Here is a 19187-nt window from a genome sequence, read left to right on the forward strand (position 1 = left end):
ACAAAGGCAAGGATTTATAAAGTATTATATTAATGTCTGCTATATATAATATACACATGCATATACATATACCTGTACATATGCATAGGTATATACATATACATTTACATATACATATACATATACATATACATGTATTCTGTAAAACTTGGAGTGCCTGATAGCTGTTAAATAATTATATTGGAAGTATATTCTATCTTCCTTCTCCTGCTGTAAATCTCATCTTTAAATGGGAAAAGTGTTAATAAAAACTTTGCCTAATTATGATTAAATATTTCCTATCACTCTTGCTTTGTTTCAACAATATTTCAGTGTGCAGCCTCGATAGATGCTTTTTGCAAAAATAATTAAATTAAGGAATTAAGTGGGGGGGGAAATCTTATGAAGTTGAAGCTGTCTCAGAAGTTAGAGTGCCATGTGAAGCAGTCCGTTTATCTGAGGCAGTCCATTTAATCAGCCATTTTTTTTTTTTTTTTACATCATTTTCCTGTTGGTATCCTTGACTCTGGCCCAGTGAAACTTGCTTCCTCACTATCTTCTTTCTCCCGGAGATTATAAAGGAGGCTTTGTCCCCAGCCTGTACAAATACCCATTTTACGGGCTTATCTTGAGAATTTAATGAAATGTTGCATTTTAAAAACAGAAGTCTGTACAATTATAAGGGAGTATTTAGTACTTTGCATCAAATGTGACATTTTCTCAGATATTTTCTTGTTCCTTTAAAAAAAATTTTTTTTTTTTTTTTAGCTTTTCACTCTGATCTTCTGCCATAGCAGGATTCAGCTTACTTTCCCCCTTTACAATATCCTATTATAGGCTTTAGAGTCAGCACTTCTGTTTGATCTGTGAAGAATAATGTTCCCTTAACGATACTTAAACATACTTAAGAGCCACTATCTACAGGTGTGTTTTTCCTGACACACCTTAAGCCTCATCCCCAGTTGGAAAGTAGCCCTAAACATAATCGCACTAGACTTTTTTTTTTTTTCATGTCTAGCCTCTGCTCTCATAGCTTGCCATTAGCTGACCTGTCTAATTAAACATACTTGGGCTTGACCATCTTATATGGTCACTGTGAGGCTACTATAAATTGATTTCAACACATTTTAAGTTCATGAGTTTGAATTTTGAGACTACCTTAGTTAAAAACGTGAACTTTGGAGACAACCCAAGTATGAACTACTGCTTTAATTCTTACTAGCTATGTGATGCTGAACAAGGTATTTAATCCCTCCATCCTCAATATTTCTCTTGTAAAGTTGGAATTCTCGGAGTACCTTCATTATTAGGCTTATGGTATGGATTAACTGAGACAACATATATAAAGTTTCTGGCCCATGGTTAACTGTTAGGTATCTTACTATTAATATTTAAATGCATTTACTTGGAACTGTAGAATAACAATTGTTAATCATGCTATTTAAATTACTATTGCTATTTTTTTAAAGGCAGTAGCTACTGTTGGTCTTGTTCATAAGAAAAATATCTGACATGGCAGATAATACAATAACAATAAATAATCCAGTTCCTCTATCCCTTTTGTTTCATTGCTTACTTTCTAGATAAGTAGCACTGAATGGTCCTTCTTTATGACAAATGTATGTGTGCTCTGATACAACTCTGTAGCTACACCATCTAGAGAGAATGTCTGAAATGCTGAATTTCTCTAGTGCCTAGGCAGGGTGAGTCATCAGCCTTTTGCAGTAGGGTCGTGTTGTCATTGTTATGAAACCTTCAAGCTCCTGGGACCGTATTCATTATACATTCATATTTTTCTTGGAGAGTTCAACTTAAGATGTTATTTTTTCCTGAATATTAAAATATGCCAATGTCATTCAGTGTCTGTGGCCACTATTGTACAAACAGATGTTTCAGCCAAAATAACTATGTGGCTTTTAATGTGTACAGTGTTTTCATAATAGTGAAAATACTGTAACAGGATATTTTTTGCCCACATGCATCAACAGCTATGAAAATGAACTTCCTACCTTAGAACGTTTTATGTCACTAAAATTACAAAATACAACAAGGCTTAAGTAACTTGGAATAGTTGCAGATGCTTAGGTTAATAGATCATAATATCTATGGAAGAATAAATATTATAGTAAATGTATCTCTTAGATGAGGAAATTGGCTTGCTAAGCTCAACAGATTACTTATTAAACTTAAGAAATGTGTGTGTTTGATGGTGATATTGATAATGATAGTGGTCCAGACTAAATACATTTATGAGTATTTTAGTACATCTGACAGAAAAATTCATCCTGTATTATTATTATTACTTTGGGCAAACAGAGACCAAAACATGGAGATTGAGTCTTGCCAGTAATAATATTTGCTAAAGAGTTAAGGAGCACAGCATGATGCACATGCTATATATGCTCAATCAGTTTTTGTTGAATTAATGAGTTAAGTATTAGTTCTTATCTCCTATGTTCTTGCTGATTCTGATATTCTTAAGAAATCTCACTTGTGTTAATATTTCTCATAACAGGAAGTTATGTTCAAACTAGACACACACAATTTGGAGTCCGGCAGACTGAAATGTCCTTTTGATCCTCAACAGCCTTTTGCTTCAGTAATGACAGGTAAGATCAATGACAGGCAGTTCTTGCTTTAGGTGTTTTAAAAAGGTATGTGTAAGTTAAACTACATTTTTCTATCCAGTTAAAGATTATTTTTAAGTCTTCCACTAACTATAGCGTCTTAGTGCCAAATCTCTATATTTAGCATCCTTATTAATAAAATGAGGCCTCAGCATCCTTACTGTCTACACAGTTAGGTTTCACTTGTTCTTAAATTTTACATTTAAATATCTCAGATTATCTTTACTAAGCTGTGTCTCCATAAGTTTAGCAATTCCTTAAACATAATATGTTGCACATTTTAAGACTTAAGTGGAAAAATTAATGATAAGATATAAGTGGATAAATTAATAAAATAAAATAAATTGATCAAATTATAGAGTACAGATTTCACTTGCTAATAAAAACTCCACATTTTCACTAGCATGTTCAGTCTTATCTTGCTTTGTATACATCTTAAATTTTCTTATGAGAAGACTCTTTTATTTAAAGAAGGCAGTGCTGTGTGGTCTGAAGTCTATTCTGAGGAATGTCTGCACAACATTTCAACCATTATAAGAACTCTTTTTGTCTTGGTTTACTTCGTGACTTTATTCTTTTTTTATTTAGCTTGTCTATCAAATGTTTGAATAGTCTATGCGAGTGAAGCACCATGACATTTTAATTTTCACTTACTGAGAACTGGTGAACTCCCTTTGAAGTGAAAGCTTGTGTTTTTGTGTGTTTTGAAAATCGTGACTAATGTTCAGTCATTATCTTAAAAAAATGAGATAGATGATTTGTGATTCTAATCTGTCAAGAAGGGTTAGCATGCCCTTAATAAAAAACAATAGATGGTAGGCATCGGTGACCCCTCTTAAGAAACTCTAAGTAATTTAAATACAAGGAAGACAGTTTTAGAGCCTGGATCTACAGATTCAGTTTTGGAGTTGAAACATACAAATTTTATTTTTCTGACCAAATGTTCAAATAGTTAAAATTTTATTTGACGGTAATTTATCGCCTTTACTCTTACCAAACTTTTTTCACAATGACTTTGTTGATTTTATTTTTTTTACTTTTGTTTTTAAAAAATTTGCCTCCATATGAAATGTTGCCATTTACCACATGTCTTAAGGGAATGTTTTCAGAGATGGAAGCAATGCCATATGTACGTTTACGTTACATACTGAATTTCTCTATTTTGTACTTTTGTTTTTCATTGAGGTTGACTATTGTCTCAATTAGTTTAGTAAAAATGCATTTAGATGGATATAATCAGAGGACTTAGAAAGTATCTGAATCACTTACACAAAAGCAAAATTTACATTGATGTTTGTGAGGAAAATCGGTCTTCAATGATAAAACAGTGTCTTTTTTGATTTTTTATTTAGACATTTAAAAAATCTAAATTTTCTATAGAGATTGGCCATTTTTAATTTTGATCTATTAAGGCTAACCCAAAGTAGTTGACTATGAAGATTTCTTGCGATAGCTTAGCTCTCAAAAAAGCAACACATTCTACTATAGCAGTGTTTCCCAAACTTTTGACATATGTCTATAATTTTCGTAATGCTGCGTACCCCTCGTACTCATGAGAACATAGAATTAGGTGCAGCTAAGCACAGTGCAGTGCATATCCCCACCAAGCTCCGGTGCAATGCGTGCCCCCACCAAACTCTTCCCGTACCCCTGGGGGTAGGCTTCCACACTTTGGGAAACACTCTACTATAGGGATAGCATTCTTTTCTGCCACCTTCCTCCACCCCAACAATGTGCTAATAATCATTGGGGGCTTTGACACCTCCTCCTCTTTTTCTCCCCCAATGAATCCTTTTGTTTACCCCTCCCCCACCCCATCTCCCTTTACTCTCTCCCCCTTTCTGTTATCTTTTTCTCTCCTTCCTGTCTCCTTTTCCTCTTCCTCTTATCTTCCTACCAACTTTTCCCCTCTCAGCCTCTTTCTTCTTTGCTAGCCCCATTTCTCTTTACTCTCCTCCTACTTTTCCCTACCTCTTCCTTCTCCTCCCCTTCCCCCTCCCCTTTCTTCTCTTTCCCTCTCTTCCCCTCTCTTTCTCTCATAAAACACGGATATGCACTTTACATAAATAACTGGACAAAAAAGTTTGGTATGCAGTAATGGCAACATCATTCCCTTCTTTCCCCTTTCAGGAATTCCTGTTTATCAGAACTGTTAGAGACAGGACTAGCTACAGGAATGTAAAATGTTATAATTACAAAGAATGACTTCAGTGCTGAAAGCTCTCTTTCAGCAGAGATTAGGCAAAGAAAAGTTGTGGTCATTGAGGTTGTGTCTGCTAAGTAAATACTAATTACACAATCCATTCTTCATTATGGCATTTACTTTTTAATATTCCTTTGTGTTGCTACAATGAGAAGCTCCTAATTATGATACACCATTGAATTATTTGTGAGGAGAAGGGACGGAAGAGCTAGTTCATAAGAGTAGCCAATACATGTACAGTTCTTAAAACATCAGATAACCAATGTTTACAGAGTTATCTTTTCTTTAAACAATTTTTTCAAAATCTGAATGTGAAATTTATGAATTAACCATCAATATATTCTGATGTTGAGCAATAAACATCTCTGGCTGCATGCTGCGAAATTAGTATATTGTAAATAGTACTGCTGGTAAACTCTTAGAAGTCTTATGTATTCTTTTCTCCCACCCAGATGAATACCTCTACTCTGGAACAGCTTCTGATTTCCTTGGCAAAGATACCGCATTCACGCGGTCCCTCGGGCCTACTCAAGACCATCATTACATCAGAACTGACATTTCAGAGCACTACTGGCTCAATGGTTAGTGATTTTCTCACTTTTGATTGTTTTGCCTTGCTTTTGGAGAGATAAGAAAGTCATTATTATTCATGCAGATGTGTTTTGGGATAAGCAATTTAGTTCAATGTTTTAAAATAAGTTTGAAATAATTTCTCACTAAGTTATGCATGTTGCATATATAATAATAATAACTGACAATTATTGAGTGTGTGCTGTTGTCCTTGACATTCCTATGTTCTAATTGATTTTTTAATATTCTTAATGACCTGTGAGGTATATTTAATGAGTATAAATTTTTAAAGATGAGATAGAGAGAAGTTGAATAATTTGGTCAAGATCTTACAATTTGTAAGCTGCAGAGCTAGGCTAAAAGTTAGCAATCTTTCTCCTGTAGTCTTTTGATGACTAAGTCAAAGTCTGTCTATGAGTGAATTGAAAAGGGGTTTGATTATAATGCTAACTTCTTTTGTTTAAAGATAATTTATGTTTTGGTTAATACATATCCCTCCAAAATTTTAAGCATGTTGATATTGTCATTAGTTTCATTCCTTTTTTGTTTGCAGATCATACAGTATTTCAAGTTTTCAATAAAACAAACTTCTCCAAAAAACAACAAAAAAAAACCCAAAAACAAAGCCTAAATATATTTATTTAATTCAAGGAACAATGCAAGGGTTTTTTTTTGTTTTGTTTTGTTTTTTCTACTGCCTTGCAACAAGTCAGGATTTATCATTGATAGGAATTATTCTGCTGCATGGAAGAATAACATAACATTGCTATCTAAGCAGGCAAGCAGCATTTCTCATTCCCACCATAAATATTGGGTTTTAGTGGAGGAGGCCAGGGTAAAAACTTCCTAGGGGCTATCTCTCTATATCTTTATGTCATTCAAGGAGTGACAATATAAACAAAAGGGAAAAACATTTATTTAGTCAAAACTTCCAGATCCATTTGTTTATACAACAATGTCAATTTCATTGACCAAAATAGAACCCATTATTAGGTAACACAGTTTAGAATATCCCCAATTAAGTTATTTCTCAACACTCTCTTCTGGAGCCTTGTGAGGTTTTGTGGAAATACTTGATTTGAGAGGAACTCCATAGATTTTACCAAAAGAAAAGTTTAGTCCTCTGCTTGGTAACAAGATATACTTAAGGCTTTAAAGTGAAATATATTAGATTGTATTTTCCAGTCTTGGGGTGGCAAATATCATTATATTGCCATTTAAAAGATTATTCCATTCTTTTTCTTAACTGTGACATGCCCATAAAGAAGTCTGAATACTGCTAGAACAATAAATATAGGAAATATTTATTCAACTATTATTTGCCTCGCAGGGTTGTTCTTTGGGCTGTGTGGAGAGAGCAGGTAAAATAGAAAGCTTTTGAGTTGGTTGAACCTTTTATCACTTCTTGACCTTTGGGCTAAGATCAAGTGAATTGGTTGAACATTCTTTTAATAAACACCATTTGACAGCCTATGACATACTACTGGCTATTCTATACACTGGGCCTGAAAAGATTATGCAGGAGGGTTGCTAACCTCAGGCAGGACAAATACCTGAGGCATAAGAGGAGAGTGGGATATGAAACTAGAAAACTGTAAATATCCATAAACCAATGAGAAGTTATCTATCTTTTAATTTATAGTTTATGTTTTTGAGGAATAGTTGACAAGTAACATTATATTAGTTGCAGGTATACAACATAATGACTCTATATCTGTATATATCATAAATTGATCACCACAGTAAGTGTAGCAACATCCATCATCAGACATAACACATTTTTTTCTTGTCATGGGAACTTTAAGATTTATTTTCTTAGCAACTTTAAATTATGTAGTAGAATATTATTAACTATAGTCACCATGCTATATTTTACATTCTCAAAGCTCATATTTTTTTAACTAGAAGGTTGTTTCTTTTGAACCCCGTACACCATTCCCTGATATTAATTAGAGAATCAGATCTTTGTTTTTGATGACAGTAACTGACAATTGTATGAGGAGAATGAGGACAGAGAAAGATAAGAGAACAAAAGCAGGAAATCAGGATGGAATAGGAACAAAGGTAGTGGCAGTAGAGGTGGACATGAAAATATACAGAAATAAATATTAGAAGTTGAAGTTATTTGTTTGGGAATAGAAGAATTTGAGGGAGATTTCAGGAGAACATTCTGGATAGTGGGGGAAAATGGCAATTGAAGTCATCAGAAAGCAAGAAATTGGAGGTAAGAGAAAATATTCACCACAGAAGGATTCAATGGATTGAAGGTAGGCAATGATTAAGACTGAGGGAGAACATTTATGGTTCTAGAGCATTCGTGGCAGATTGCTTAGTGGTTAATGACAGGAGTGCCATATGACCTGATTTGCCTGCATATTTCCAGTTTTAATATGTTCTTTAACTCTCAAATGTGCCCCATTTTAGATAAAAATTATAGCTGTTTATGTATAATTTAGTTGCCTACATTTAAATACTAACCATCACTTATTTGTGACCTTGGTCAAATCTTTTTTTGTCTGAAAATTTGGAATAATAAAAGTATTCACAGGGTGCTGAATTCTGTGAAATTGTTTCTTGTGTTCTGGTGTTTCCTAAGACTATATTTCCATCCTTTTCTTAGAACTGAGTGCCCTTAAAAATATTTATTTGGATATCTTATATTTCCATCTCGGATGAGAAGAAATGGTTGTTTAATATGGGAGTAAAGATATCTAAGCCTTAGCCTTGATTATACTACAAAAGTGCTTTGAAATATTTACAAGTTGTTTAGTGACACTTTGAGTTTCCTCAAATATGTACATAGGTAGATAGAGATGTAGAAATACGTATATAAGAGATTATTGTGTCTAAAATCTAAAATTTTATGAGTCTAACTTTAAAATGATCATGTTTTCCCTTTGTAGCCTATCTTTCATTACCAGTTTCCTGATTTTTATCTGTCTTAACTTTCTTAATTTCATCCACCCAGTTACCTTGAAATTATCTTTGATTCCTTCCTCTTCTCACCCTTTATCTAATGTTTTGATAAGGATCTTTACTTCCTTCAAAATATATATTGACCTTGTTTTTTTCTTTTTTCCATTGGCTTCATCTTCCTATAGGTCTCCATCACCTTATCTCAATACAATTTATAATATGTTCAGTATTTTATTGACATATTATATATGTCATTATTTTATTGTTTCTTACATCATTTTGGTCTAGTCAGTGTGAGCATTACGTCAGAGGTTTGCTGAGGGACAAGCAGGCTGCAGTTAGAAGAGCACTGTGAGAGCTTCAAAAGAACCAGTTAGTCAGTTTCTCGGTCCATGAAAACTAGGACAGAGCAAGGGAGAAAGCACAGAAACTATATGAAATTCTTATAATGAGCACGTACCTGGCATGCTAAGGCTTAAAAAAGATCAGCTTGCTTAGGGAGAGTTTCTGTCCTCTGTTATGAGAAGTGGCCATTTTTCAGTTGTAGTCAGTCTAGGTTCCAAAGACAGGTCATGGGGTCATCAGCTGGTGTCAGCAGTGTGGTGAGGACAAAGCACATTTATTGTTAGAGAAAATGTGCTGATTACTGGGAATGAATGTTATCGCAGACATTATCTTATTCAACCTCATACTCCACAGATGGAGATTCAGTGTGAAGAAGGGATATGTCCAGGTCTCCTAAGTACCAGAGCCATCTTTCCATTACAATCCAGCTTCTGACTAGAGCGGCATATCAGGTCTCCTGAATTCGGAAGCTTGACTCCTATTTTGGTAGCAATTATGGGGCTAAAGCTCAGTTTCTTCCTTAGCACTGGACCTAACACAGTTAATGAAACAGCCTAATTACTATAGCTGAAGTATGGAAAATGAAAACAAATGATGTTGCCTCAGTTGCATATGTTTTTGTTTCCTCCCATGAAGTAAAGTAGAACTTTTGTTTTAATTTTGCATTTTTTAACATATGGGGGCAGTTTTTATTTGCAGTTTCTTTGGGAGTGCTTTGTTGGCTATAAATTCTCCTTCCACACAAAAAAACATTTTTTATGAAAAAGATGTTATGATAAGTAAAAGAAAGTAAGAAAGTCATTTAGGTTGTCATTGTGTAGGTGAGCTCATCTGGGTGAGAGGTTCAGAGGGAGAAATGAAAGTGATGTGTAATACAGGCCATATGGATTTATTCCTTCTTCATTTGGCAATAACTCTTGGTGTCATGCTAAAAGTTCATTTGTGAAAATGCATGAGTACGAACTCCACCCCTATTACGACATGTGTTTCAGATGCCAAAGAGGGAAAATGTGGCATAATAAAGCCCAGGTGTCTTTTGGTATAATTTTTATATTATTTAATTGAGCAACAGAAAGGTCCTATCCTGATTACATGATACCTATTTTACCCAAATTAGGCAGCAAGTCAGGAAAGTTTCTATCAAGAAATACTAACATCATGTTCTAAGACAGGACCGCAATTGAATCTGCAAAAAAGAAACTCTTTATTCTTGAAACATGTGTATATTTTCAACTCATAAATATGCATATTGTTTAAATCGCAGAACAGAGTACTATTTGATACTCTTTCCCCCTAATTACATTTCTTCATTTAGTAAACATTTGGCTTAAACACTTCCACTATTCAATTTTCTTACAGTACTCCAAAACAGTTTTCTTATAGAAAAATAATCATCATTCAAAAGAGAGTTCAATAAAACCAGTAAAACTAAGTCACTGAATAGACACAATAAGACTATCTGTTGTATATATATAAAATGGTCATCTATGTCCTTGACTCTTAATCTTAGATCCTTATAAGAATCACCTATATAGTTTTATTTATTTTTGTCTATAAATATATTTTAAAAATACACATGCCAATGCAACTGGAAATTTTCATCCAGTGCCTGGACATTGCATTGAGACATCTGCAAATTCAAAGAAGTTATGTAGATAATCATTAATGTCTAGTCTGTGTATTTGGGAGCCCACAGTTGGTTGTCTTTTCTCTGCCTATATTGTCTCACCCCCCCTTTTAAGTCATTGGAAACAAGATGGGCCTTCATAGCCATATATCCTGGACATATGTTAATATCTCCTTAATCTAGATTGTAATTGGTTTAAAGTGAAGCTTTAGTTTTATTAATTTTTACATTCTTTGATTCTACCAGTTTTCTTGTTCTAAGTGACTTGAACATAGTAGTAATTAAAAATAGTTTTCATTTTCATGAATTAGCTGAAATCTTAATACCGCATTTGTAGGAAAATTTATTTCCACAAAGAGTTTTGTTTCTTTAAAGAAACATATGTATTTAAATAAAAAATGAGAAGTGTTAATTTGTTACAAAAAAAGAACTTTTACTTTGCTCAGAAATTCAAAACCAAGTGTTTGTAATTTATCAATAATTTAAAAGACAGCTGGAGGGGGGAAATCATAACACCTTGAGTGGACTTGTTAATGGACCTTACTAATTTAAGATTAATTAGAAAAGAAAATTTAAAGCATCCTACATAGTTTTCTAAAATTTAACTTTTGTATAATCTAGGGTCACATGAAAGTGAGATTATGAGGAGCATAGGAATACATTGGAGTTCTAAATTCCAGGAACAGAATAGGGAATAATAAAGAACAAAGTGGAGAAGTTGGTGCCCATTTCCTCCCCATCCTTCTTTTTCTCTCAACGCTTCTCAGAGAAACAGTTGGATGGGTGACCAGGGCTGACCTAGAGAGCTGGGATGGTAAAGACTAAACTGCCCATTACTTGGAATTAAACATTAACTTTTGTCTATTGAACTGCTCTGCATTTGCGGGGAATGATTTTTAGTCTCCTAGGGTGCACCACAATTAGATCCCGGGCAAATCTCTAGAGAAGGCAGTGTTGATCTTTCTTACCTCCTATTTCTTCTCCTTCTTCTTCTTCTTCTTCTTCTTCTTCTTTCTTCTCCTTCTTCTTCTTTTTTCTCCTCCTCCTCCCCCTCCTCCCCCCCCCTCCTCCTCCTCCTCCTCCTCCTTCTCCTCTTCCTCCTCCTCCTCCTCCTTCTTCTTTTCTTCTTCTTCTTCTTCTTTTCTTCTTCTTTTCTTCTGTGTTGTATGTGGTGTGGACAGTTATCTCCTCTTGTTTACTGCTTCTATTCCCTGAACAATGCTCTGTACTTCCTTCCAGGTATCTGGTATTTTCCATTTACCTGAAGTCCTTTCTTTATTTCTCAACTACTGTCTTAGTCAAAAGGATTATTTCTGAACTAGCATCTCCCAGTTACAGATCTGTTACCTGGTTAATTCACAATGATATACAACTAGGACTTAAAATGCCTATAAACACGAAATTAATAACTCAACTTGTCATTAGTGCAATGCAAAGGGTTTAAAGTTTTGCCAATGTTTTTTGTGTGTGTTTTTCCCACCTACTATGTATTATAGACATCTTTCCATGTAGCACTTTTAGAACTATTTCATTATTAGCCCCTACTAATAATTGCTTGGATGTGCACATTTTTTTTTTCTGGTTTGTGGTCCTAATAAAAATAATGATTATCACCATAATCATCATCTTAACAATAAACATTTACTGAACACTTATGTGTCAGTCACTGTCAGATACTAAGTACTTTATATATATTAGTTCATGGTATCAGTTATCCAAGTAGGTAGATGGTATCAGTAGTCTCCTATCAGGTGTGAGTATCTTGAGGCATGGAGAAAATAAATCATTTGCCCAAATTCATCTTTTCAGTAGGTGGCAAAGACATGATATGAACCTGGAGAGAATGTCATCAAAGCCTACACTGGAGTTGATCCACACACTATTTGTTGTTTTTTCATTTTGGAAATTACACAAAATGCACCAAATAATGTCCTAATATAACACAATTTAGGATACATTTTTAGTTTTTCCTAAGCTTTTTATGATAGTTATTGTGGCTAAAAAGCAGTGACTCCACCATATAAAAGAACATAAGTCATAGAATCTTTAGGTGTGAAAGGGTAAGTTAAGTAATTTAGTCGAGGTGCAAAAATTATATCAGCCAGTCATGTTCTCACCTGCTCTCTAGAGTTCCTAGATAACTTGTTCAGAACCTCTTCATGTGAATACATGTTTCTATGGGTATCATATTTATTTTTTGTGTCTCATTCCCCACATTCCACTCATGGTTCATTTTTTTTAAATTCTGCTAATTGTTTTACATTCAGAAGATGCCTATAGTATTGTGGCTAAATTATTTCAGTATTTTAATTTATAGCTTCTTTTCTTTCAAACAGGTGCCAAATTTATTGGGACTTTCCCCATACCAGACACCTATAATCCAGATGATGATAAGATATATTTCTTCTTTCGTGAATCATCTCAAGAAGGCAGTACTTCAGATAAGATGATTCTTTCTCGAGTTGGAAGAGTTTGTAAGGCAAGATATATTTATTTTACCTAAGCATGCATGTATGTGTCTGAACAATTACCCATGAAATGGGGAAGTAAAAGTTAATGTCCACTATTAACAAGTGCTAAAATATATTCATACTATCTTACATGTATAATTTTTGAGATCCGAAAGGAAAAAGTGGTGGGGGGGAATGATTCAGCTTTTCCAATGTTCAATTTCCTTTTCTAGTGCCTGAGAGACTCTCACCTCGCTCCTTTCACTTATGCTATATCCCTTTGCTAATTATTGATATTCAAGTAAAATCACTGCATTGTCCTAATTTGTGGAGATTAAAATGTTCTTACACATGAAATAATCTGATTTAAAAATTGAAAGCAATTTAATAAGCCCTAGAGAAAGTTAAATACTAAAAAAAAAATCATATCGTGTATTTTTTATCAAAACACAGATCTCATCACACATCTAAAATTATATATATTTACTTGGGACAAATAAGTTGAAAATGTGGTTCTAGTATTATTATAATAATTTTTTAGAACATTAATCTAGATTTGGTTCTGAAAGAAAATGAAATAAAGAAAAAAAAGAGCAAACAAATAAAAATGCTATAATTATTTTGAAGAACATAATTAGTTTTTTTAGTACTGCTGTTTTATGTAAATTATAGGAAAATGCAGAGACTCTATAAGACACTTCTATTTTGTGTCACTAAAGCTCTCATTGTTGCAGTGGTTGAGCATCAACTCACTGGTTGATTCTCTGGCACACTCATTCCTAGGTTTTGGGCTCAGTCCCCAGTAGAGGGCAGCTGATCAATGTATCTCTCTCATCAGTGTTTCTATCTCTCTGTTTCTCTCCCTTCCTCTCTCTCTAAAATAAATTAAAAACATTTATTTAAAGATCTCAGTTGAGTGAATGCAAGCTTTGTAGAATAATAATGCTACTGGATCTACTTATGACTTTAGTGTATTTTTTTTTAGTCGGATTTATCTTAACTAAAATAATTTTTCCTTTTTTTCTTTCATCTTTTCAATTCTCACTTTGGTACATGCTTTATATTGACTTTTAGAGAGAGAGGAAGGAAGAGAAAAAGAGAGAGAAACATCCTTCGGTTGCCCCCTGTACTCACTTCCACTGAGGATTGAATCCCCTTACCTAAATACACTACATGCTCTGGCAAGGAATCAAACCCAGAACCCTTTGGTGTATGGGACAACACTCCAACCCACTGCCTCAGGGCAAAGCAAAATCACTTTTCTTAAACAGATATGCACTTCCAGTATTAACTCAGTTATTAAGTGGGAGAGCCGTTAAGCCAATCCGTATTCACCGAAGCTTGCTGAGGTCTTTACAAACTTTTTGTTTTCTCCCATCTATCTGAGCCTATTACCATTTTGTCTCAAACTGTGTCCTCGTCCTCAGGCTTTTGAACACTTCCAGGCACAGTAATGCAAACCATCACTGCACTTAAAAGTGCTAATGCAAACATGACTTCTGAGTGAGGCCAACTTGTGAGCACAGGTGATTCTTTACTGAGTGGCCTAGTCCATAATGCTGTCACCCACTGATCCCTTTCTCCCCAGGGGACAGACTTTCTAAAAAACATCCTTATTATTTCAGAGTCTAAGAATTCACAGCAATTTCTCTTGAAGCCTCTTGACTGGAGATGAATGGCCATTGCTAGTGTGTTGGTGTGCTGAAGCGTGCTTTTTAACAGCAGTACCCTGACCCTGAAAGGCTGTGCGGTGGGCTGACAGCATTTGTTTAAGTGAGCTATGTTAAAGAAGTCATGAGGATTGCAGTCAATTAAGTGTATTTTCAGAGTCACTTTCTGATTAACTTGTGTAACAACTGTATGCTATATAAACTGGTGCAATACTTATTTCTTGGTACATTTAATCCAATTAATTGGTGAAAATTAATTTATGATGTTGAGTAATCTTTTTCCTGCTATCAATATGCTGAAAGTTAATCTTAGAGGTAGAGAAATAAATTAAAAAGAAATGTGGTTGCTCCATTTATATATGAAATTCTTTATTAAAAATGCAGACTAGACTTTAAGTGTCAGCCCGGGGATATTTTATTTAAACTATGAACAAAGTCCTCTAAAACTGAAAAGGCAGAGAGAATTCTAATACTTGAGTCTTCCCACCACAAAACCTCTGAGGCCACACAGCAAGATTTTGACATGCTATTGTTTTTGGATGAAAAGCTAACAAATTGTGAGATCAAATAAGGACATGTGATGGATGAGTTTTCTTAAAAAAAGATATAATAGAGGTTCTCACATTAGCGTATCTCCATTCAATCTCTGTTTTAATTGAATACCATCTTTTGAATTTCCCACTTCACATATGATCTATTGGTCAAATGTTTACAATATTTGGTTCTAAATGCTTTCTTTGTAATTTCTCAATTGTAATGCACCCTGGCCATAGCTTCAAATTTATTTAATAATTTAGGGTTACTGTGTGGCAAAAAAAGAGTATTTCTCAATGGAGATTTCACTGACAAGATGAAAAATCTTTTTAAAATGTCACGTCCTGCAAAATAACAAAAAGTTTAATAGTGCAATACTTATTTTTGATAGATTTAATCCAATTAGTTGATATAAATTAATTTATGATGTTGAGAAATGTTTTTGCTACTATAATATAATGAAATATAACCTTAGAGGTGGAAAAATATATTAAGAATAAATTTGGTTGCGCCATTTGTAAAATTATTTACTAAAAATATAATATAGACTTTAAGTGTCAGCCATGGGATATTCCATTTAAATTATGAACAAAGTCAGCATCATCTTTGTTGCTGTTACACGTTTTTCACATAAAAAATGTTATTCTGACATTATTTGGAATATCTTGCTCTTTATTGTTTATTTTTTTTAACTCCCATTTGATTAGCATAAGATTGTTTTTCTATTTTCAACAAGTAATAAATAACAGAGTGCATCTAAGTTTGACATATAAGCAAAGATCTCAGAACAAAGAGATCATGTTAGAGAGAACTAAGTTAACTGTGTATACTGTACTGAGTTTACAGAGCTTTTCACTAACCTGTGAGTTCTTTATATTACTTTTTTCCACCAGGATTTTTCCATACAACATACTTATTTGGAAATATTCAGGTTTTGTTGTTTTTGCTGTAATTGTTGTTCATTTTAATTTTTAATGGATAATTTCAGCCCAATGGAAAACTATTGATAGTTCAAGAGCTCCTCAATTTTTCAGCTCCTAAACTAAAGTAGAAGTGGTTTTATTGACTTGTCACTCATTTTCTTTTCAGACTGAGTAGTCTATAGTGATTGATGGGAAGGGGGTTTTGAAAGGAGGTTGAGATAATACAGTAATGACTAAAGAATCATTTACAGAATAAGAGGAATCTTTTTAAATTTCATAACCCATTTATTCACTATTTTATTTTTTTCAACAACAATAAAATATAAGTTCTATGCAAAATGTAGTTTACTAAGCACTGGGAAATACGCAAGCTTCTATCCCTTTTCTTTAAAACCTTATAGAACAATGAGGGTAACAGAGATATAAAAAGATAATCTCAATATAATGTAGTAGAGGTTAGAGCTAAGAAATCTACGTGCAATTCAGTGAAGCTAAAAAAAAAAAAGTGTCCTAAAGGGGAGGCGACAGGTATTTTAGGCATCATTGCCACAGAGTATATTTTGCTTCCAAAATAGTGAAATCGTGCAAGTGGAACTGAAGGGTATAAATGGAAGCAATGCATTTAAGTTTGGGGTGGTAAGTTGGAAGATAAGAAAATTTGTTTCTATGTTAAGGTGTTTAAACTCTATGCTGTAGGCAATGAGAAGTTATAAATGTGTTTAGCAGATAAGTAACTTGATAGGTAGTATATAGTTAGCAATAATTTCAGGAATGCATCTGGATTGAGAAATATTTGTGCCTGGGAGACATGTTAGGTGGTTTTCTAAAGATAGTAGGAATGAAGATATATGGTTAAGTTCAAGAGAGATTTCTAAGATAGAATCAAAGTATTGCTGTCTAAGAGGTTCTTAATTTATCACCACTCTACTAATTGTTTGTTGTAGACTAGTGCTGTCCAGTAGAACTTTCTGTGCTGATGGGAATGTTCCACATCTGTACTCCCCAACACAGTAGCATGTGACTATTCATGTTGGCATATGACTAGCATGACTGAAGAAATGAACTTTAATGTTGTTTAATTTTAATAGTTTCATGTGGCTAGTGGCTACAACCTGAGTATAGACTATCAAAGCATTCATTTACTTAACACATTTATTGATAATTGACCCTGTGTATGATACTATGCTAAACAATAGTTATATAGAAGTATTTTTTTGAAAAAAGACATTACACTTGTACTCATTGAGTTTACAACTTAGTAGATGATATATGCATTAAACAAGGAAACTCAGAGACTGCATTTATATAATTGGCAAGTGCAGTACATGCTATAAGAAAAATATACTAGAATAAAAAAAAATCATACGGTGCAATTAGAAAAAATAAGTGGAAGGTATCTCTGAGAAAGTGGCTTTTGAACCAAATGTTGAAAAGGATTAGGAAATAATATGGCAAAGATGGCAGGCATGGAAAAGGATATTTCAGGTGGACTATGCAACTATGCATCTGTAAAAACAAAGAATTTGTTACTCTTTGAGACAGCATGGTGGACCTAGAGAGTATTATGCTAAGTGAAATAAGCCAGTCAGAGGAAGACAAGTATCACATTTAATACCTGCCATACAAGTTTTTGCGTGCTTTTTCTTCTCTCCTTTTTCTGTGATGTCTTAGTTTGTATAGTTGTGTTGTTTTTGTTTTTGTTTTTCTATAAAGGTATTTCAAGATTATTAGGAGACGAAGTGGAAGGCTATATATACACATTTTTTATTTTATATTTTAGTGGTCAAAACTTTTTTATATTATTTAATTCAACAACAGTGCATGTCCTATACTGATTATATGATACCTAGGAGGACAGGATTTGTTTTCCCATACGGTATGCAGGAAGCAGCTGATCAATAATTTTCTCTCATCATTGAATCTCTCTCTTCCTTTCCCTCTCCCTTCCTCTCTGAAATCAACCTATCTATCTATCTATCTATCTATCTATCTATCTATCTCTATATATTTAAAATAGCTGCTATATTTGGCAGTAAGAATGATAATTTTTGCCTGAATTATATGAATATTCAACTTGAGATCAGGTCTAGGTTTACATCTCTGCTCAACTTCTTCCTCGCTCAGTTTTTTAACTTAGAACATGAGGGCACCCATCTTTCCCATTACTCTTTAACCAGTCAAACAAAATGCTTATATGAGATCATAAGAATTTGAATGTGACAGATATTGAGAAAGATCCTGGAAAATTGAGGAAGAGTGACTTAGATGTTTGTTTTCAAGCAATTAACAATCTAAGAGACTGACTTGTAAATAATGTAAGTACATGGCCATACCACAGTGAGTTAAATGTCGAAAGTCATTTTCACACTCACATGCGTCATACATCTACATTTTTGGAGCTCACATGCGTCATACATCTACATTTTTGGAGCCAGTTCAACCAACTGTGCTTAGGAGAGAAAGAGTGATAGTATATGTGTATTAGGAGGTTAGAGACAAGTTAACTACAAAGTTACTGGGAAGCATTAATATTTTATTAGTTTTAAAAGCTGAATATACTGTCATTGTTTTGCCTTCATTTTTAGCAATATTGGGATCTTATTTCTGGACATAGTCAAAAGAATTTGGAGACATGTCTGGTGAAATTGTATCAATAATTTGAACAATGTACATTTTGGACAAAAGGTATGGACAGGGAGAGATACTAAGTATTGATAGTAAAGAAGCTGACATGGAAAATAATTTCTTAGGGTATGTTGATCAATGATAGTCTCAGGAGAAAAAGTACTTTCACCATCCACAGAATGTCTTTCAAATCCAATATGCTTATTATTGCATAGTTGTGTCAATACTTTCCAGTTGTTTCATATTTAAAACTAGAGGCCCAGTGTAAGAAATTCATGCAAGAGTAGGCCTTCCTTTCCCTGGCTGTTGGCACGGGCCTCCCTCACAGAGGGAGGCAGGGCCCTGACCAATTGCATGGCACCCACCTTGGCTGGCCTGGCACCAGTGGATGTCATAGCGTGGTCCCAGATGGTCGTTCTGCTATTCAGCCACTCAGTTGATTTGCATATTAGGCTTTTATTATATAGGATAAGGGTCTTAGTCCAGAATGATTTATAAAGTCCTTGCCAGCCTCTATGATTTGTTGATTCTGTAGAACAACCAATATTTTCAAGCACTAAATGGCTACCTTACACCTTGGACTGATCTCATAGGTGGTAAATTACACAGATCTTGGTAAGATAAGAAATGCTGACTGAACGGACAGGGGAAACAACATGAAATAAACTCACTGAAAAAATTTTCTCTATTTACTTTGCAAGTTAGTCCTCTCAGATAC

The 19187-nt window shown here is 34.0% G+C and overlaps 1 protein-coding gene across 1 annotated transcript in view; it reads left to right on the top strand.

Annotated features, from left to right (window-relative positions):
* The window catches only part of SEMA3D (semaphorin 3D), a 176410-nt gene that overhangs the window by 110778 nt on the left and 46445 nt on the right, over positions 1 to 19187 (top strand). The window contains exons 6-8 of the mRNA XM_036429561.2: positions 2495 to 2588; positions 5262 to 5390; positions 12604 to 12746. Coding sequence (XP_036285454.1) covers positions 2495 to 2588; positions 5262 to 5390; positions 12604 to 12746 — 366 coding nt within the window. The remainder of the gene's footprint in view (positions 1 to 2494; positions 2589 to 5261; positions 5391 to 12603; positions 12747 to 19187) is intronic.

This window comes from Pipistrellus kuhlii, unplaced genomic scaffold (assembly GCF_014108245.1).
Source record: "Pipistrellus kuhlii isolate mPipKuh1 unplaced genomic scaffold, mPipKuh1.p scaffold_m20_p_10, whole genome shotgun sequence".
Taxonomy (NCBI): domain Eukaryota; kingdom Metazoa; phylum Chordata; class Mammalia; order Chiroptera; family Vespertilionidae; genus Pipistrellus; species Pipistrellus kuhlii.